Source organism: Nyctereutes procyonoides, unplaced genomic scaffold, assembly GCF_905146905.1.
Source record: "Nyctereutes procyonoides isolate TBG_1078 unplaced genomic scaffold, NYPRO_anot_genome, whole genome shotgun sequence".
NCBI classification, from domain to species: domain Eukaryota; kingdom Metazoa; phylum Chordata; class Mammalia; order Carnivora; family Canidae; genus Nyctereutes; species Nyctereutes procyonoides.
Genome location: NW_026575082.1, coordinates 37,455,005 through 37,476,725, shown reverse-complemented (window position 1 = coordinate 37,476,725; position 21,721 = coordinate 37,455,005). Strand labels below are relative to the sequence as shown.

General features: G+C 39.9%; 2 protein-coding genes across 4 annotated transcripts in view; one reads left to right on the top strand and one right to left on the bottom strand.

The window, feature by feature from the left end:
- Positions 1-659: 659 nt before the first annotated feature.
- Positions 660-10,251, bottom strand: LOC129514516 (translation initiation factor IF-2-like). The gene is made up of 4 exons (XM_055333129.1): positions 10,103-10,251; positions 8,634-9,320; positions 3,065-3,226; positions 660-1,938 (listed from the first exon to the last, which is right to left on the bottom strand). Exons 1-4 carry the CDS (start codon positions 10,249-10,251, stop codon positions 1,887-1,889), a joined length of 1,050 nt encoding a protein of 349 aa, XP_055189104.1. The 3' UTR covers positions 660-1,886.
- Positions 4,891-21,721, top strand: part of LOC129514558 (speckle-type POZ protein-like) — a 64,119-nt gene continuing 47,288 nt past the window's right edge. The window contains exon 1 of one of the 3 annotated variants that reach the window (XM_055333238.1): positions 4,891-5,155. The gene's annotated coding sequence lies outside the window, so the exon portion shown is untranslated. Of the gene's footprint in view, positions 5,156-9,287; positions 9,501-21,721 lie in introns of those variants that run through there. The other 2 variants (XM_055333240.1, XM_055333237.1) reach the window with 2 other exon arrangements.

Here is a 21,721-nt window from a genome sequence, read left to right as displayed (position 1 = left end):
GACTCGATCCTGGGGCTCCAGGATCACGTCCTGGGCCCAAGGCAGGTGCTCAACCGCTGAGCCACCCAGACATCCCTGCTTCTGCTGTTTTACAATCTGCTCTGGTCAATATTTCTGTAAGCTAAGAAGAAAGCTAACCAACACAGTTGGAGATGAGAAACCACTCTTAGAAACCTATTGGCAATATAAGCTAAAAAAGACATCTTTGGAAAGCTAGAATCAATACTTTTAAAACAATAATTTCTATATTTTAAATAGCTATGGTTTGCCTTCCAATGGTAATTTAATGATAGTTAAGAGTATCATATTAGGAATTATAATAATATGAGGCTAGCCATGATGCTTATAAAATTCTAACTCCTACTGCTACTAAAGGCAATCTACACAAGTACAGACCCACAATATTTGAGTCATAATATTAGTGAAATATTTGTTCCTACAAACACTTAATGAAGCCTTAAAGGACATCAAAAGATAGCAACATATGATAGATATAAAGTATTAGTGTTTTTAAATACCTAATATAAATAACAAAAGGATTAATTTTATGAAGAAAGCCCATCTTGGTTAGGTAGTCTAACCAGAAAACTAAGCAGGAAAATTAGTCTCTCCAACATAAATACTTCGTGAGATATCATTGCTGCTGTGACAATAACTAGTCACTTTCATTGCAAGGTTTATTGATCTCTTAACTTATGTTTCATAGTTGCATTTTTAGAAGTCCTTCCCCATAGTCTTCTAGAAACCCAAACTCCTTTATTTATTTTTAACAACTTAAATTAAAAAGAGGTGACATTTTCCCAAGTAGATTTGGTTAGATCAGTACTTTTGCTTCTCTCTTCTCCCAGGGGAACATTTGGCAATGTTTATAGAAGTTCTGGTTGTCAAAACTGAAGGGGAGGGTGCTACTGGCATCTAGCAGACAGATACAAGGATACCACTAAACATTTTACAGTGTACAGAATAGCCCCCTACAACAAAGAATTATCTAGTCCCAAATGTCAACAGAACTGAAATTAAAAAGTCATGTGTTAGATATGAAACTACTAAACTTCAGCATAAATTCCAACTATGAAATACCTTTGCTGAGACTTTTAAAATTACATTTAAGAAAAAAATAACTACTCTTATTTACAGCTTTAAATAATCTCTTGCATTTGCTTGGCATTTTATCACTTACAAAATCCTTTCATGTTTTAATCTCATTTGTTCATAGCTCTGGTGAAGTCATCTTTTCTCTGTTTTACTACCAAGGGCCTGTTGTACAAGAAGAGGCTTAAGGATTCAAGCAAGGTTCCACACATTCAAATTCTGGATGAAAAATCCAGTACTCCTTTTTGCTATCTTACAGTTGTCACAGTCTTGTTAAGAACATTATATAAAAAGGAATTTAAAAATTAAAAAAAGCAAATAAATCATTGTGCATCCAAGGTGATACGACTCCAAAAGACAGGTGTCGTATGCTTTAAGGGTGGAAAGTGGCAGAGAACAGGGAATGGATTGGCTATTTTGGGAGGTGGGAAGCAAGTATAGGAGATAAGAAGCGGAAAGAACAAAGACATTAGTCAAGTCACGAGGATACGCACAGACACGTCCCAAGTTTAAAATGACCACTTCTTTGTGAAAATCATTCTTTCCTCTATAAAAAGGGTAAGATTCTTATAAAAACATAAAATGGACAAAGGTGCTGAATCCAACCAGAAAAGGAGAGACCACAGTCATTACTTTAAACAGAGAATTTGATATAAGGAATCCATTGTACAGGTGATGGAAAAACTGAGAGGAATCCAGGGATTAGCAACCACAGGAAGCCACAATAATTTGAAACAGGCAGGAGAGAGGAAACCGTATTGCCAGGGCCCAGGGCTGATTCTGTGGTAGGCTCGTCAAGCAGGAGATGAAACCTGGGAGGATACATAATTGTTGCTGGAACAATGCCTGAGGAAGAAAGCGAGGGGGAGAAATACACTGGTTTCTCCTATTCTCCCACACTCCAGGCTCCTGACAGTGCTTCCTATTGGCTTAATTCAATAGGAAGCCAGCTGACACAGGGCCTGGGAAATAGCCAGGAGCTGTCTGAGATTTAGAGCACAGAAAAGCCAAAAGATGGATCTGAAGGACACAAGCTCAGAGCCATCACACTGTCCTGTGGGCATTTTCCCAACACAAGGACACCACAAATTAGTTCAAGGTATCAAATGATTATTCCAGTATTAAATCATGTTTTCCTTTAAGGAAAAAACAAACAAAAAAAACAAAACAAAACAAAACAGATCTTAGGTCTATCCTGGACCCAATAAATAAGTTAACTAAAAATCAAACTCAGAAAAGGAATTTGACAGATGGAGCACAAAAACATTTCTCATAAATATCTAGACCTAAATAATGACAACTTAGAGAAATAAGGATATATAAAAACAAAAAACCCCCTCTAATAGATGTTCAGAAAGGAAATCTCTGTGTGCACACCTCTTTTGCACACAGTAGGCTCCACACTCAAAACAGAAGCAATTTCTTTCTGAGTTCTTGACAACATGAAAATAAAAACATTCATCACCTTTCCTCTCAAATTTGTAGCCTATAGGAGAACACAATTTTTAAAAGGCTGGCCTAATGTTCTTTCTGGGGAAAAAGACTGAGAAAGTAGACTAAAGAGGCCATAATGTATTACTGTAGGCTCTCCCTCTTAACTCGTTCACTATCTGTACTTAATATACATAATTTAATTTTAAGAAATATTTTGAAATTGCAGAATCACTACTATAAAATCAGAAATCATAGAAAGGAAAAACTAAATTTCCAATGGTTCTTTCAGCTAAGTAATGGTTAATACTTAGAAGAGATATAATCCAGCGTAATTACTGGGATATTTGGTTTCTTGTGCAGACTCTCAATCTGCAATAGTCAATGATTAGAAAAACCTCCAGAAAAGTGTAACAGTGATGCTGTTGTTAACTGAGGCATAAAAGTCCTCCTTTATGGAATGAGATAACTAAAGCAGATAAATGTGAACAGGTACTTTAAGTACAAAAATGTAAAGTATGATTCCTGGAAGCTATCATACCTCAGACACAAGTGGTCATCCCTGGTCAGTCCCAGCAGACAGGGTAAGACTGAAGCATCCATATGCAGTACTGGATCTGTCTCTTTGAGTGGAGGAGCCACCAGAGAGGTGGATGCAGCTGCAGACTTATGAGAGTCCAGTGTGCAGAGAACATCCTCATAACTACAGGGTCAAGCAAACAAATGCCATAGTCAAAAGCTACAGTCTCCTAAGGGGAGGAGGCTTTAAGATTGTAACAGTGGGCCCCCAGTGGTAGGAGCACTGTGAAAGCAAATCTGGGGTCTTGTGATGCTGTGAAATCCCAGCAGGCCAGCTGGCATTTGGAATAAAGGGAGTGTCTGTGTAAGCAGCTCAAATAAAAGGTGAGTGACCGAGTCAGGGGATCAAACAGAGAAGCCCAGTTATCAAAAACTGGAAAAGAAAAAGATTTAAGTGATAATGGAAGGTAGAGGGAAGGCGTGAACCTGAATCCAGTGTGGAAGTGCTTATGTCCTTCCCACCCAGAGCCAGTTATTATTATTATTTTTTTTAAAGGCTCAGGTTCTAACTAAAGGCACAGCCCCTAGAGCCCATATGCTTTTCCAGGTTTTATCAAATTACGAGCTGGAAAAAAATATCTTGGCTCTAAAATATACAGAAAACTGCAAAATGAGATTAATAAATATTTCAAGAGGAAAATTATATGAATCTTTCATTTTGCATAGCCAAACATTGTATTTTTCATCTGAGATATGACTATATTTGACAGGATGTGGAATAAGGCCTCTAATAGAATATCCAGGGATTATGTAGCCCTTTAGTTGGCCCTTCTTTAGCCTCCCATAGTACAGGCAGGGATGGTCAAGAGTGTGTTAGAACTTCAGCAAGGATGGGCAGGCAAGAGGAAGGCAGAAACCCAAATCACCAAAGCCAGAAATGTGGGGGTGGGGAAGAGAGGGAGGCTTAGGGAAAGGGTATCTGAGACATATGCAGAGGTTGGGCTCGACTGGGTGCTGGGAGGTACAACACAGTGTCCCTGGAGATGGCACAGTCTAGTTTCTAATTTTGGAAATGTTCATACCAGGGTTTCCAAACTGGCAGGCAGGCTGGAAGCAAAGGACACTGAATAGTAGAGAACCATCTGGAGGCAGGTGGCCACTCAGTGTTATGGAGGGGTATGAATGCAAACTTGGCAAAAGCTAGACAGCAGGGCTTAGTTTCTAAAGTTTCTAAACTTAGTTTCCAAAGGGGCAAGAGGCAGAAGAAAGGACTGAGTCAGAGAACTCAGTCCTAAAAGGACTAAAAGCAGAGCAGTGAAAATCAGTGAGTCAAGGAACACTGAGGCACAGAAGTTCCAAGGCTCCCAAGTTCACCTAGTGTGATTGGCTACTGGGCAATCCCAGGAACACTGCTAGAACATTTCCTCCAATGGGACCTCTAGGACTTCTAGATTGGAAGCAGGCCCCAATTCTATATGCCTCCTCCTTGAGGGGAGGGGTTTCATAGTCTAAGTGAAACAGGACATCATCTGAGATTACTCTGGAGGGAGGGAGGGCCCTTTATTGTGTCCAGAGTAAATGACCATGGAGCGGTTACTTCTCAAATCAGAGTCAGAGGAGAGTGAAGTGAATAGATTCCAATTTTCAGGGAGAAAGCTAGAGACAAGGAACCACCCAGTGGGCTTGGCAGGGGCAGTTTTTTAAATAAACTCCTTTAGCCAGGAATCATCCTCATAGGCAGCAGGGTGTGTCTCTCTGGGAGGGGACCAAAGACCTGGGGACATTGTGATGACTGAGCAGAGATAAAAGAGGAGGAGACTGAGCAGCTGTACCTCTAGAGCCATTTGAGGCTGCTGCAGAGGCTGGTGACCTTGGGCTGGAGAGCACAGTGGAGAGCGTTAGGCTTCCCCTGGGACTATCTACAAGGTCCAAGATCAACCACAATTTCTTGGGTTACCTGACAGCAGGGCAGGGCCATGGCCAGGGCCAGGGCCCCAGCAGAGAAAGAGCTTTTACCTAGCCAAGCTGAAGAAGAAAGAGGTCATCATGGACTACTAGATCATGGCAGCAGCAACCGCCTGGATCCTGGCACACTAAAAGATTTCCAGCAACTGTAAGTGACCTTGATGAGAATGAGTTCTCACAGCATGCCTGGAGGGATGCTGTAGGGGCTTTGGATAACCTTGTCAAAGAGATTATTTTTGTTGTTTTTATCCCATTCCATTGTAAACAGAAAACTTGTAGATAGGGTAACCAAGATCTTTTCCAAGACGATTTATTGCCTAGATAGAGGTATTGCCATTTCTCGTTCACTGGGTATTAGTGATCCAGAATCTAGGGAAAACTAATGTTTTAAGAGCCTCAATAATGTTTCAAGACTGATTAAAATTAATATTTGATTGAATGGTTATAAAACGTTAACAGTATGCCAACTAATGAACTGCAACTCAACTCGTACTCTTCACATGGTGATAAAAGAGAAATAGCAAAAATCATCTTACAGTAGACCCCACAGATTATCCAAAGGACCAAAGCATTAAATATGTGAATGCACATTTAATTTGAAACAAGAGTATCCTGAAATATTTGAAATAATGTGGCTGGGGACATGAAAATAAAGGTGCCAAAGAGGGACCTAAACAAAGGACACAAAAATGATCCTGTTCTCAAGATTCTAGGTGGGCCCCATCTCAGTTTTCTGGAAATGCCTTTTGAATGTTAAGTACATCAAACTTGCAGGCTCTTTCTTGCTACAGGTATCATTGCACAAGGGTTGTAGGTATAATTCTAAAGTTTTCAGATCCGTAATGAGTATCATATAATGCAAAAGTATTAACAAAACTAGGAATTCATATGCAAGGCAAAAAGCCAGAGAGAGAAATGTAGATATGAGAAAATAAAATTATCCATAAAATAACTCACAAGTTATTAAAGAGCTTTAGTGTTTTCCAAGTAAAAGACCTAAAATTTAAAACAGTGTAAAATAATTAGCAACCAAGTTGTTCTTTCCATATAAATTCCAAAAGCTAAATGTTATTTTAAATGTCTGGTCACAAGTGTTAGTTTATGGAATTAAGGCCTGAGTTTGTTTCCCTTGAAGAAAATTTAAGACAGGAAGGGATAATGGTTAGAAAAATATGGGGAAGCCAGCTCACTAGGAGAGATAGATATTTGTCTTGTCTATCTTCAACCTACTTTTCTTTTTTTTTTTTTTTTCACATTTCTCATCCTTTCTGTGCTGCCTTTCCACCCAAGAGACTAGGAGAGGAGAGCCTGGTGGACACTGGGAAGGATGGGGTATGAGCAAAATGTCCCAGGAAATACAAGAGTACTTCATATAGGATTCATGAAGGATATTATGTTTGCTAAAAAGCATACTGCCACTTTCTTGACTCTAACAGAAAAATGAATTTGTGAACTGTTTGCCATGGCACGCTGTAGTTGATAGCTAGAATTGGAAAATGATAGCACAAAACAGGTGGTGGTATGGAAGGCAGTGAGTCCATTGTCTGTACCCGGTCATGAAATGGGAGCACCTGTGATTTTAATTTAGAAAAGAGAACTAAAATGCTGCAGTCACTAAAATATCAAAGTGGGATGCTTGCTTGGCTCTCCAGATCAGCCTCATAGAGTTGGGTCAGGAAGATCCAAAGTCTAGTCCTCATTTATGCTCATGAAAGAGAGTGGCTCTCCTGATCTTTATAAACTGCCAACCTATTAATTACAGTAAGTAGAACTTCCAAGTCTTACACTGAGTGTGAATGGTTTTCTACAGAAAACTGGCAGTGAACAGAAAAATGAGTATCAAAAGTTTCTTGGTGTCTAAGGAGTTGGAACACCCTAACAGTTAATGCCTTAAGCAATGCAAACCTGATAAATGACTGGTGGAAGCACACTATGCTCTACACCAGTGATAAAGCTGTTACTTCTTTACATAGTCATAAAAATCAGTTACGGCAGCAATAAACTATAGCCTATAGTAGTCTACTTTTCCAATAGGTATCTAGTTAAGTTCTAAATCAAATCAAGAAAGGTAGTTCTTTAGGGTATAGGTATCATAGTACCAAACTTAATCCAAGCTTATTGACCACTGAGTCATCCTTTACTTTGCCAAACCATCACAATTTTATTAGCATTAGTTATAAGCCATATTTACTCTTAGTATTACCTTATCAATGGATAAAGTCACCAGGAAAAAGAATGGTATGTCCTCACTCTGCAAAAAGATCAAGCCTAGGGAAAGGATTCTATTAGAATATCCTGATGAGCCATTTGACATTCTTATGGTGGAACTAGAACCCTGTTAAGTGTCAAGGGTCACCCAAGTACTACTCATTTCTTAATTAAAAATCGACCTCAAGGATTTATTATAATTTGATTGCCTGAGTATATTACATCAGTGCCTAAGAATGATTAGTGGAAGAGATGGTAGGATATAATTTAAGGAGTTGAAAGAGCTAAAAGGCCTGGACGGGAAATCATACACAATTTCCACTGTTTCTGTCACATATCATAAAGTTAACAGTCCAACAATGGGTACAGCAAATCGTTTTAACTGTACTTTCTTTTTTAAAAAGATTTCATTTATTTATTCATGAGAGACACAGAGAGAGGCAGAGACACAGGCAGAGGGAGAAGCAGGCTCCATGCAGGGAGCCCGATGTGGGACTCCACCCCGGGACCCAAGGGTCACAACCTGGAAGGCAGGGGCTAAACCGCTGGGTCACGGGGGCTGCCCTTAACTATACTTTCTTACGTTTTGGAGAATTTCGCATTGCCATTTCCTCTCCCCACCAGTCTCTAGCCCACTAATGCTCACTTTTACTTCTGCTTTTTAAGCCTTGGCTAAGGCAATTTTGGATTTTATGGTTATGCTGATCTTACTTTTTTTTTTTTTTCTGAAACTCCTTAGCACTGGTTGTATCCCTCGCTTGTTTTTTGCATGTTAAATACACGAATAATACAAAATACTATTAATTTGAAGCGAGGGAGATCTGCTTTCCCAGTATTCAAACTCCATTTACCCTTGAACGAGATACTTATTATTGCTGATCCTCAGTTGCTCTTATCTGTGAGATGCGAATCATCTCTACCATGAAACTGGAAAGTTGTGGGGGGGGGGGTGATTTTTAAAAGATCATACGAGTGAGTCTGTGTTTTCAGGGCTCAACACCTAGTGAAATAACAAAACGTTTTTCTTCCATCTCTCTCTGTCTCCCGTTCTTAGGAAAACAGGTTAAACAGTTGACTGATGCTCAGTTTAAAAAAACTGAAAGGAACTGGGAGTGGGGGAGGGTCTTTAAATGATAGTCGTGCCTGCACTGGTCCCTCAAGGCTCTTTAAATGAGAATATTCTCGGATCCCTGGGTGGCTCAGCGGTTCAGCGCCTGCCTTTGGCCCAAGGCCTGATCCTGGGGTCTCGGGATCCAGTCCCGCGTCGGGCTCCTGCATGGAGCCTGCTTCTCCTTGAGTCTCTCATGAATAAATAAATAAAATCTGAAAAAATAAAAATAAAAAAAAAAAAAAGGGTTCTTGTCAGCTAGAGCAAGTTCTCTCTCGCGAGTGCTGAAAACTGTTGTGCCCTCGGTCACCTTTCTCTCAACTCCGGGAGGCGGTCTCCTCTCTGCGGGCGGCGCCTCAGCTGCAGCGCTAGTAGCCGACCAGGGGTCCCGGGACGCCGCCGCAGCTGCGCTTCGGCCGCCCCGGCTCCCGGGCCTGAGGCGCGCGTCCTCCATCTGAGGGCCGGTCCCGGGTGGCCTCTGCTCCCGCTGGGGGCCGTCCGCCGCTGCCTCGGGCCCCTTCGCGGAGGTGGGAGCTCGCCACGGAGCTTCAGTAAAGGTTGCGCGGTGGCTTCCCAGCCCAGCACGGCCCCGAGGAAACCCCGAGAATCGGCTGCCGCCCTTCGCACCCCTCGTCCACCGTCCACCGACTGAGGCATCCCCGGCGGGCTTTTGAGGCGAAGTTCTCCGCCGGGTCGCAGGGGCGGACCCCGGGGAAGGCGAGCGCCTCGTCCTCCCCACGGCCGCGCGGCGGCTCCCAAAACCCGGCGGCGGATCCCGGCGGCCGGAAGTGCCCGGCGCGGGAGGGAGGGAGCAAGAGCCGGGCGAGCCCACGCCGCCGCCGCCGCCGCCGCCGCCGCCGCCGCCGCGCGCACGCGCCCTCGCGCGCTGGGGCTGGGGCTGGAGTCGCAACTCGGAAGCCGGAGCCCGGACGGGCCCGGGGCCGGGAGGGGGGGGGGGCGCGCTGCGCGGGGGCGGGAGCAGCGGAGGCGGCCGCCCCTGGCGGCGGGTTTGTTTATCCCGGGGAAGAAGTTTAGGAGCGGGAGATAGGAAGGAGGGCGGGCCGCGGAGGAGGGATGCGGCTCGGTGGAGGCGGCCGCCACAGGGACTCGCCGCCATCACCTCCGCCGCCACCGCCTCAGCGCGAGAGGAGCCGCCGCCGCCGCCCCGCGCGTCCGGGTAGGTGCCCCTCCCCCGCCGAGGTCCTCGCCGCGCCTCCGTCCCCCGCGCCGTCGCCCGCGGCGCTTCCGACCCTCCGGCGCTGCAGGGGGGCGGCCCCGGAGCCCCTGGCCCCGGAGCCCCGCTCCCTCGGGGCTGCCTCCCGCGCCCGCCGCTCGGCCCCTCCCCTGCCCCTCCCCCCCACTCGCCCCCCCCCCCCCACCGCTGAGGAGCCGCTGCTCCCCGAGCCTCGCCCCTCCCCTGCCGCGGGCTCCCGCCCCTCTACCTGGTGCCTCCGCGCGCCCGGGGATACCTACCTGTTTTCTTTCCCAGCCGGAGCTCTGCCCCGTCCCCTTCCCCCAGCGTTCTCCCCCCCCCCCCGCCCCGCACCTTTCACCCCCGACACGTGTCTGTGTGAAGTTACCCCGTGAGCCCGTTTTGGGGGTGCGTCCTCCACTCCAGCCGGCCCACTCCGTGCTTACTGCGGGGTCGTGCCCTGCACCCTCCCCGCGCACATGCCGCCCCCCCCCCCCCCCCAATGCTTCCTCACGTTCACCAGCTCGCGGCAAACTAACTCTGCGGCCCAGGGCCCAGATGTCCACGGTCCCCCCCCCCCCCCGTGCCGCCCCTTCTCCTCCCGAGTCTGTGTGCACTGAATAAAGGGGAGACACGGTGGTGGTCGCCTTCTTCTCAGAGCAGTGAGACCCAGTAGAAAAGGTCGACCTTTTCGCTTATCCAAACTTTTGGCTTCTCTCTCCGTGAACTGTGTCATTCAGCCATACTTTTTTTTGAGGCTTTGTCTGTATTTGAATAATCCTGGGCCTAGATTGTTCCATCATACTTGTTTTTCGCAGTTTTTCCTTACAGCTGAATCCACTATTTCTTAGACAGGAAATTTGAGTAATAAAAGGTTTATACCTTGGAAAATTACATCTCTGCTGCCATAATGGGAAAAGTGGAATATGTCAAATTATCATCCTGTTATTCTTGGGAGAAATGGTGCCTGGTGGTTAAGAGCTCGGATGTAACTCAACTGCCAGGATCTAAACCCCTGCTTTGCCATCTACCAGCTCCGGCCTTGGGCAAGTTATTTAATCTCTCTGTGCCCCAGTATTCTTACAGCTATAAAATGGGGCTAGTGATATACTTGATAAGATGATGGTGATAAGTGCATAACTTATGCAGGTAAAATACAACAGTTCCTGGCACCTGGGAAGTGCTTGGTAAATGTTCTTTATCATCGTCCCTTAGCTTTACTGGGTTTGGCTATTGGTAGGTTAATTTTGAGGAAGAAAGATGGAACTAGGAGGCTACTTTTTGCTCTTTTCATTTAACACCTTTTTATTTGATGTTGTTATGATTCATATTTTGTATTGTAAAAATCAATTCCTCCTTGTGTGAAAAGTGCAGAATTTTAGCTCATTTTCAGGTAAGTTTCCAGGCCCCAAGCAGGTCGGTCCCAGCTTCAGGTAATCCTTAACATTTTGTATTTGTTTTGAGAATAAATGAAATTGAAATATATAGCAGGTTTATCATAGTGGTAAAGGAGGGTTTTATGGATAAAAATTTAAGTATGCTGCTAATTAAATAATTAAAACTGATTATTCTCATCAGTCTCTTATGTTGAATTGGTACTAAAGAGCTTGGCTTCACTCAAAAGACTGGTAGCTTTTCTGTCTCAACATATTATGTTTATGAATATGACTATGCCTTAATATTTCCCCAAATTTCACTCTTTTAAAACCCTGACAGTTGGGACACCTGGGTGGCTCAGCGGTTAAGGGCCTGCCTTTGGCCCAGGGTATGATCCTGGAGTCCTGGGATCGAGTCCCCTGTCGGGCTCCCTGCATGGAGCCTGCTTCTCTCTCTTCCTGTGTCTCTGCCTCTCTCTCCATCTCTCTCATGAATAAATAAACCTTTTTCTTTTTTAAAAAAGAAAAACAAAAAGAAAACCCTGACAGCTCTTGCCATATCTGCTCACCTCCTGTGTAGTCCATGACAATTCCATTAAAATCCAAATCGGTACTGTTTGGTTTAATAATGTTATAAATAGTGACGTATGCAACTATCAAGATAAAGATGTTTTCCCACATATAGCTTAAAATCCTGTTTTGTGTCACCAGTGAAATGTACTCCAAACTTTTGAGTGACAGTACCTTTGCTTATGCTGTTCTCTGGCCTAAAATAACCTCTGCTCTTTTCCCCACATATCCAGATTCTACCTATCTTTCACATAGTTTCTGCCAACACTGGTTTCTTTGTCTTTTGGCTTTCCTGTTGTCTGTATTCTGCATTTTTGGCTTTGAATGGTGTAAGCCCTGGTTCAAGAAAAATGACTCCCCTAGAGTAAGACTTTGAAAGTTTGTAGGAACTTTTATGGGGGTGGAATGAAATTGACATTCAGCATCTACTCTGTGCTGAGCACTCTTCCTTTGATTTTGTACATATTCTTTCTAAAATTATTTAATGAGCACTTACTTCATGCCAGGCATTGAGGATACACAGGAGCAGCCCTTCTGGGCAAAGAGTTCTAGTGAGTATCAAGCCCTAATTGCTCTAAGGTATCCAGGGCATATAATGAATTAACTTCTCTCTTATGGACCTGAAATGGTACTAGCTTTGTACATTGAGAGAACTGAGTAATCACTTAAGTCAGTTTCTATTTAGGGCTTAATTTTTGGAGAAAAGCTCCATCAGAGAATAATAATATGGAATCTGCTTTTTTTGTAATTTATTTTAATGTGGCACTGACAGACAGTAAGCAAGTAAACAGGTAAAATTGTTTTATTAGAGAGTAGTGGTAATATAAAAGGTAATGGTAGTCACTAACACTTATAAAACACTGTGCCAGGCACTGTTTCAAATAATTTAACATCTTGTTTAAACCTCCTATCTCTTGAAGAAGGCTTTATTATATCTCTTTCACAAATAAGGAACCTGAGAAACTGAGACATTATTTGACTTCCATAAAATCACACAGATGTATAAGTAATGGAGCCAGATGATATTGGGTAATCTATTACTTTTTGTTGCCTCTCAGATCTTCCAGTTCCTGTTGGTTGCCTTAGGCAAAGTTCTTCACCTTTCTGGATAAAGAAAAAAAAAAAAAAAAAAAACTCTGACAGTGAAGTTTCCTTTTTTAGGTTTTTTAGAGAAGTAAAGGAGATGTAGCTTTTGTAAAGCACATAGTAAGTACACAGACTCATCCCAAGTCTTAAGTATGACTAGATATTGAAGGCATTTGCATTTTGGTGGTCCTGCTCACCATTGTTTCCTGACATAGATTTATTCACTTAGAAAAGTTTATTGAACAAATAGTATGTGCCAGGCACTCTGCTAGGCTCTGGTAATGTGTGTTAATGGAAAGAATGTACCTGTATTCTTGGAAGCAAAAGCTATTGGAATAAAGAAACTAGATAGCTAATTACAAAAATAATAATTAAAATTATGATAATTGCCACAAAGGACACTTAAGCAATGAAAACCCACTAATGTATCAGGAAATTCTCCTCTGGACAAATGACTTTTAGTTAAATCTGAAGGATTAACGAGTTACTCAAGTAATGTTGGCAATTTCAGCTTTCTAGAACTGAAAAGCAGGTGATGCAAAATGAGATTAGAGCAGATCACAATAGTCAATCATTGCTAAGCATTTTTACTTAAATTCTGGCAGTGGGAAGCCACTGGATAATGTTAAAAAGCTGAATAAGTTACTTAGATTTTTACTTTAAAAATATACTTGACTCCTCTGCAGAGGGCACATTGGAGAAAGGCAAGTATAAATGCAGGGATAGCTAGTGGTTCTCAAACTTACCTGTGGAGAAGGACCTGCTTTGGTTTGGTTTTGATTGGTTTCTAACCTGTACTGGTACTTTCGTGACGCAGAATAAAATGGATGTTGTGGCAGTTGTCAAATCGCTGTACAAATTTCTAAATACTTCTTTTAGATACTGTATTTACCTTGTTTCAGACCAGTAACAGTTCATGGATGACTCTTGGTCTGCAGACCACACCTTTGAGTAGAATTGAGCTCAGCTAATATAGTACCCTAGGCAAGAGATGATGGAATCTTGGTCCAGTATGGCAGGAATAGAAAGTAGCTAGATTAGGGGGGAGTAATTTGATAGGATTTGGTGATAAATTAGATTAAAGGGTCTAGAGAGAAAAGAAGGCAGAATTTCTAGGGTTGACGATTCTTGTGACTAATATAGAGAATACTGGGGAGAAGAGCAGGTTTTTTGTTTTGTTTTGTTTTTTGTTAGTTTCTGGGAAGCAAAGAGAGTATTGATCATAATTCATTTGGGAATCCTAAGTATATGGCTTACAATTGATATCTTACTGTGGCAGATGGGGAATGAGATTGCCCAGGGAGAGAGATGATAAAGAGATATAGTAGTCCCCTGTGAATTTTCAACATTTAAATTTTGGGAAAAAGAAATGTAGCAAAGGAGACTGAAAAGGTATAGCCAGAGTTGGGAAGAAATTTTCCTTGACATCACCGAAGCCGAGGCAATAGACAATAGGCTATTTGAAAAAGGAAGGAGTGGATCATCAAGTATGTCAGCTATGTTGAATGAAACTGAGAACTCAAGTGGGCAACTAAAAAGTACTCTTTGGATTAAGCAACATGAAGAAAATTTTATTATTATTTAGTTAGTTAGTTATTGGGGGCAAAGGGCAGAGGGAGACAGAATCTTAAGCAGGTTCCATGCCCAGAATATGGAGCCTGACACTAGGATCTCAGGATCATGAGACTGAGCTAAAATCCAGAGTCAGACACAACCTGCTGAGGCACCCTGCAACATGAAAATTTTATATTTCTCTGTAGTCTATCCATAAACTAGTTGATGATGAAATTTGTTTAAATCTGCCAAAGCAACAATCCCAAATTTAGGACAAAATTATCATATCTATAATATGAGCCATCTTCCTAACTCAATTTAGACTCTCTTTCTATTTATCACCATGTAGATACTCTATAAGCATCTCGAATTCTTTCTACAACTCATTCATTCAGAACATACTCAGGCAGAATGTTTTTAAAGAACTATTATTCATCAGGTATTGAATATTAAACTTCTAGAACTGTGATTAAACTCAAGAGACTAAGGGCATTGGACAGTTAAATATTGTTAGTGTGATTAGTGCTGTCATTGCAGCTTATTCAGGTTGCCCTGGAAGCACGGAGAAGAGGCATCAGGGAAGGCTTCCTAAGGAAAATGACACTTCAATCTTTCTGAAAGACAAGAAGAGAGGTGGAGAGGGCAGTGCAGTGGTGGAGTAGTTTAAAGAAATGATACTTCAAGTATTTTGAAAGCATGCAAAGGCAAGGGATTGTGGCTCTAGCATATTCATGGTAGATTGTGCCATTCAAAAGTTTTTCTCTTGCACTTGTGTACCTCTTTCTGTGTGCCATTTTGATTAATATCACTACCCATGTGGACACCAAATATGGAGACACTTCTGAATATCTTCAAAAGTTGAAGATTATCTTTGTTGTAGCATTTCTTTTCAAGGTGATGTTTTATTTTTATTGGCTAACTTTATATATTACATCCATACTAATAGAATCATTAATTGATTAGCATAACTCAAAAATCTTGGTTATGCTTTGATTTTTTTTTAATGGGAGAAATGTAATGCATACAAACTTTTTCTGAAACTTAGTTAAAAATGAAGGCTTTGGTAAGGATTTTAAGAGTTTACTACTAAACCTCAGGTATATGGTTATTCATAGTGCTTTTGGACTCCATAGAATAAGAACAGGCCCCTGATGCCATAAATACTATTTTAGATAGTTGTCTAAATGTCCCTGGATTTACTCTCTTGCACTATAGTAGGACACAGGTCATCTGCAGGGATTACTTTCTGAAGAGCACTGTGGTTGGCAAAAACTTATTGGCAAGATAAAAAAAAAAAAGTATGTTAAAAGGGAAAATGAAGTTAAATGGATTTTAAAGACACAGTAAAGGAGTAAAGGTTCTAGAATTTGTCTGCTTTAAAATAAAAGGGGAATGGGCATTATCAAAATTTGCTTCTGAATTCAGTGAGTTATTATAGAAATGTTAACTCTGATTGGCTAAGGCAGTCTCCCTTAAATTTTGTTAGGAAAATTGTAGCTCTTACTTAAAGTTTATTTTTATTATTTAATATCTTTTGTTCTTGCCTTCTCCCTGGTTTTGGTTCCTTAAATCTTACTGAATCTTGCATAACAACTGTATATATTTCATGTATTACTATGGTTCTTAAAGGCATACCTTTTGAGGCCTCCTATTTATACATACATGTAGAGCTCTGATGTTCTGTATGTTCTAAAGGAGGACAGAATAATTATTAGCATTATATTTTGAATCGTGTTCTCTAACTACTGTATGTGAAACAAAACTTTACATAAGTTAAAGATAGCAAATAAAGAAAATTATCTACAAATATAAAATGGTGTTACCTCAAACCATGATTGCCATAGGTTGTTTATACACCAAAAGCAAGTGTGTGATGGAAATGATTCATCCGTGCAGTATGAGAAAATATATAAGAAATATGAGAAAATTCGTGCAGTGTGCTGAGAAAATACTCCTTTGAGATTGTTGTATTTACTCTCATTCTTTATTAGATATGAGAATAAATAGGAATGACAATTTAAAAAGAGTTGCTTTACTCTATTAAGTAATGCAAGATCTCAAAGGTTGTAGTATGATTTAAAAGTAGTATGATACTTTTAAAATACTATTTGAGATTAGTTAGCAAAGAAGAAACTATTGTTTCCTGTCTGGACATGTTTTTTGAAGCAAATTTAACAGTTCTTTATTGTGTATATATGCATTTGTACTTCTCCCACCACTCCTCTCCCTCAAGGTAATTAAGCGATTTTAAGGTAAAGAGTGCACTAGATTCAAGGCGCTTTACTCAGTTGTAATTTGGATACAATTTTTGTTTTAGTGGGAAATTTCCCTGAAAGGTAGTTTTCATCCTGGAAGTTACACACACACACACACACACACACACACACGATCATTGAATATAAATTCATTCTGAAATTGTCAAGGCAAATATCAACATAGGAAGCTACAAAATAATTAAATTAATTGAATTTGATTTAATTAAAAACTTCGGCAATTTTTAGGATCAGTTTAAACCTTTTTTAGTTATTCCGCATGGCATTTGAGCTTCAAGTTTAATATGTCCAGTTTTGTTAGAGCTCAAGTGGGCAGACACTAAGCAAATTTGTTATTTCTGATTGCATTAAAAGTATATTATTTATTTATTTTTGAGAGAGGGGGGCCAAAGGAAAGGGAGAGAATCTTAAGCAGGCTCACTCCTAGTGCAGAACCTGCCATAGGGCTCCATCTAAGGACCCTGAGATGACCTGAGCTAAAAATCAGGAGTCAGACGTTTAACTGGCTGAGCCATTCAGATGCCCCTAAAGTATATTTTTTAAAACTTGAAAATATTTTTTTCATGTATTTTATCAGTGACATTTGAGAAACTGGCTTGAATCAAGCGGTATTTGGGAGTACCTTGATTTATGTTTTAGTCTTGATGATTTTTATTTTCTCAAGTATCTTATTTTCACTGTTTTATTTGTGTGCTTCCCCCCCAATAGCAAGTCACTTATCAATGAAAGTTGCATCATTGAATTGTATAACAAAATCTGTATTTCTTTCTCACAAAGTATAATCAAGTTTATTTGAATATGGGCCTGAAAAACTAGCGACTTACCATAGTGTAAAGGTATTTTCATAGAATTTTCTCATAGATTTTGTTTATAGGGAAGAACTGCCCTTTTTAAAGCATTTGTACCCAACACTGTCAAGTACATTTAGAAAATAATCTCATTAAGTATAGATAATACTATAATTTTTTGAATGGTATTTGCCATTAATTACAAGATGCACCATTATTTTATGTACCCATTGGGAGAAAACACTATCAATTACAATTGCAAAATGCCATCAATTTTAGAAATATCAAAATAAGGGAAAAAATGGGTATCTTAGAATTCATGAAATGTGGCATTAATACGGCATTTCGTGATTATGACCAAAGTTCTTCAAAATAACTAACCTCCCAAACATGAAATGAAAATTTATCCTGCTTTAACGTGTCTGCCTTTGGTTCAGGTCACAATCTTGATGTCCTGGAACTGAGCCCCCATAAGCTCCCTGCTCCATAGGGAGCCTGCTTCTCTGCACTCCCTGCTTGTGCTCTCTGCTCTGTCTCATGTTTTCTCTCTCTCTCCCTCTCCCTCTCTCTCTCTCAAATAAATAAATAACTTTTAAAACCTTTGAATTTAAGTAGTTACTTAGCATCTCTGCCTCAACATTCTCATCTATAAAATGGAAATGGTAACAGTACTTACCTTGAAAGAGTATTATGTAAGAACCAAATTATAGTCACATTTAGAATAGTGCTTTTTACATAATTAAATGCTTTGTGTAAATGTTGGTTAATTAAGAACAATATTGCTGTTTCTGATCTAGGATATGCATGTAAATGTGTTTGAAAGGGAGGGACAAGGGACCTTATTAAATGGGCCATTGGTATTTGGAGCACCCAATGAAGATTAAAGTGTTTTGTTGATTTGTCTTATTTTTATTTTTTATGTCTTTTAAAACTAATGTGAGATGGCAGTCTTGACAACTTTGATATCTAAGTCGCATTTTTATTTTCATAAAAATAGTCTTTTCATGTGTGTTAAGACATGGTCAGAATATTGATTGCTATGATGAATATCTTGAAAATAACCTGTGATATATTTAATGATTCCTGTCAACTTCATAAGAAATTCATTCAGAAATATTTTTAAAGAGTTTCAAATTAAAGAACAGTGTTTTAATTTTAGTTAAAACATCCCACTTCTTGCATTGTGAAATACATGGAGGAAAAATAATACTGAGGCAGTTTTTATTTTCACGATTGATTCATTTGATATTTTAAATCTTGTCATATGCTCTAATAATAAAAATAGGTTAAGACCTTCCTTTGAACTTACTGATTTTTTTCTTCATTCTCACTTTTGCTTTGTTTTTGTTCTTTCTGTTTTGAGCTCATGTCATTCATTTATTCCATAAATGGTTATTGAACAGCTCTTAAATATTAGGTTCTATTTTTACATTGATGAATTGGAAATAGCAGTTGACCTGGAATCCTCATTATTTGGGATTTATAAATACTGTCTAATCATTGAATGCTAGGGCACAATGCTGCACTCTTAGTTTTAATCCTTATAACTACCCTGCTAGGGTAGGTCATTACTTTTCAAGGGTTTCTTCTAAATGATTGGCAGAAGAGTGAATTCTTTGTTGATGGAAGGGAGGTGAAGGTCTGTATGAATGGTCGAGGTAGTGGTGGAGGAGAGCTTTGTGTTAAAATTTGTTTTTCAAATATTTTTAGTGTTTGCTCCAGAAAAGGATATGACTCTTGGTTTCTATAACGTTAATACAGCCTTCTTTGTTTTAATATAAAAATGTTTTTAAATTGTCATGAGGAAAGATTTTAAAAAGTTTTGATTTTAGACTGCTAGGAACATGGCACTGGGAACAGGATTTTATCACAGACATGTAGGCATTAAGCTGCTATTATGTATTTTTTTTATTTTAGGTAAATTTTTATTGAAGTTTAATATACATTTGAAGACATGCATTCAGCATATCATACAGTATCATACAGCATGTACAGCTTTGTCTGGCTTCTTACCCAAAATATTCATTTTTCTTATCATCATCATCATTATTATTTTATTTATTTATTTATTTTTTTATTGAGAAAGAGAGAGAGAGAAAGTATATGTAAGGAAGCACAGGTTGGCCAGAAGGAGGAGAGGGAGAGAAAATCCCAAGCAGGCTCCACGCCCAGTATGGGGCTCAACCCTGAGATCATGACCTGAGTTCAAATCCATAATCAGACACTTAACTGACTAAGCCACCCAGGTGCTGGCAGAACCATTTATTTTTATATGATCCATTGGTGTAGTGCATAGCAGTAGCTTATTCATTCTAATTGTTCTATAATATTGTGTCACTGTATTACTGTATATGCCATAAATTATGCCATAAAACCCACTCTACTGGGTTTTTTATTCTTTGGCTTATTTATTATTATTATTTTTAAGATTCTCGTTATTTGAGAGAGAGAACCGGAGATAGTGACAGTGAGAGAGCAGGAGCAGGGAGGAGAGGGCGAAGCAGGCTCCCACTGAGCAGGGAGCTCAGCTGGGCTGGATCCCAGGACTCCAGGATTATGACCTGAGCTGAAGGCAAATGTAGAACTGACTGAGCCACCTGGGTGCCCCTCCACTCTACTGTGAATGAACATCTAGGTTGTTTGCAGTTTTGAGCTGCCATGAATAGTGCTCCTATAGAATATTATGTGTCTTTTGCTGCACACATACACATTTGTGTAGTGTATTTTCCTTGTAATAGGGTCATGGTGTGTACTTCTGTTCAGTTTTAGCATGTATTATCCATTGTTTTCCAAAGTGGTTATATCATTTATACTCTCATCAGTAGTGAATGAGAATTCCATTTGTCCCATATACTCTGCAACACTTGCTTGATATTGTCTCATTTATTTAGCCATTCTGGTGGATGTAAAGTGGTATTGCATTGTGAAAAGGCTAGGTTTTCAAAATAAGCATGGTCCCTTTTCCCACTCATACCCGCATGCACACCAAGGAAAAGTGGAATCGAGACATGTTTATTTTCACAAAACCCATCAGATGATTCTGGCTGCCTTGTTAGTTGATAAGATGCAGAATATAAAACAAATTTAAGTATAATTTAAGGAAAATGAGATTGTCATGAAAATGATAGCTTCACCGTATAGTTCACTGACTTTCTGACAGATGGCGTATTTCTGCCTAACTATTGCTAAACATGGGGAAGGCTTTAAGATTTTGCAAGCTGGAGAAAAGTTTTGTAGGCTAGTTTATGGAGTGAGTCTGCAACATTGGCTCAAAGCTCTCATTACACAATGCTGGAATGAACTTGCTCTTACTTAACTTTCTACCCAAATTGTAGGTTGTGTAGGTTCACTTTTTTGTTGCTCTTAAGGTCTGCTACCCCTTAAATAAGGAAAATATCTACACAGCAGGGCTTACTCAGTTTTCAGATCTTGAAAGTTGACATAATTTTACCATATGCCCACCGCATGCTGTGTACTGTTTTATATTTAATTTTTTATTATAAAAATAATATTTTTTATTATATGTGGAGTTTCATCTTGTGTCAACAGAATGCAGTGGTGCTAATATATTTTTCATTATTAAATTGTGTAGTGAAAACCAAGGATGCAAAAAATATTTCTACCTGTGTATCCTGAAAGTATTAAGATTGTGGTTATTCCTCAATGAATGTAGATCATGTTAGAGTTTATGTAAGGAAGTGATATATTCCTGTACCTTTTATTCTTAATTTCTTCTATTAAAACACACATATAAACTGATAACTGCAGGTTAAGATAGTTTTACCTTTTTAACATTTGCCTTTTTTTTTTTTTTTAAGATTTTATTTATTCTGAGAGATACACAGAGAGAGGCAAAGACAGACAGAGGGAGAAGCCGGCTCCCTATAGGGAGTTTGATGCAGGACTCAATCCCAGGACCCTGGGATCACAACTTGAGCTGAAGGCAGATGCTCAACCACTGAACCACCCAGGCCACAACCTCCTTTTTAACATTTTCATATGCTTTTTTATAGCTAATATTTTTATATCTGACTTCATTTCTTAACTGCTGGAAAATACTGTTCATGGGTAGAGCAGCCATTTGATAAATACTTGTGCTTTACACATTCGTAAATAGTTACTGATTATTGCTAGTCATGAGAATCTTGGAATTATTAGCTCATCAGAAGAGCTGAGATGGCATTCATGTCCTTAAAGTGTTCCCATGAGGTATAAAAATAATTCAGGTTATTTTGCAAAGCATTTCCTAGTGGAGAGGTAGGGCTGATAGGTGGATACAATAACCTTTTGTTAACTCCAGTTTGACCATGTGCTACATCATTTCAGAAAAGACTGGCTTAAAATTCAGGATCTCCTAACATATTGTTCTTCATGTGGGTCATTTTGCTTTATTTCCTTCTCTGTTGATTTCTTTTTCTTTCTTTACTTTTTTCTCCCCTGTAAACTAAGCAGCTATCTGAAATGTTTTCCTTCAAGAAAATGTTTTTCTTTAAGGAAAATAAAGTCATTTTAATGGTGATGTACATGTTGGATATAATGATCTAGACATGTGGATCCCT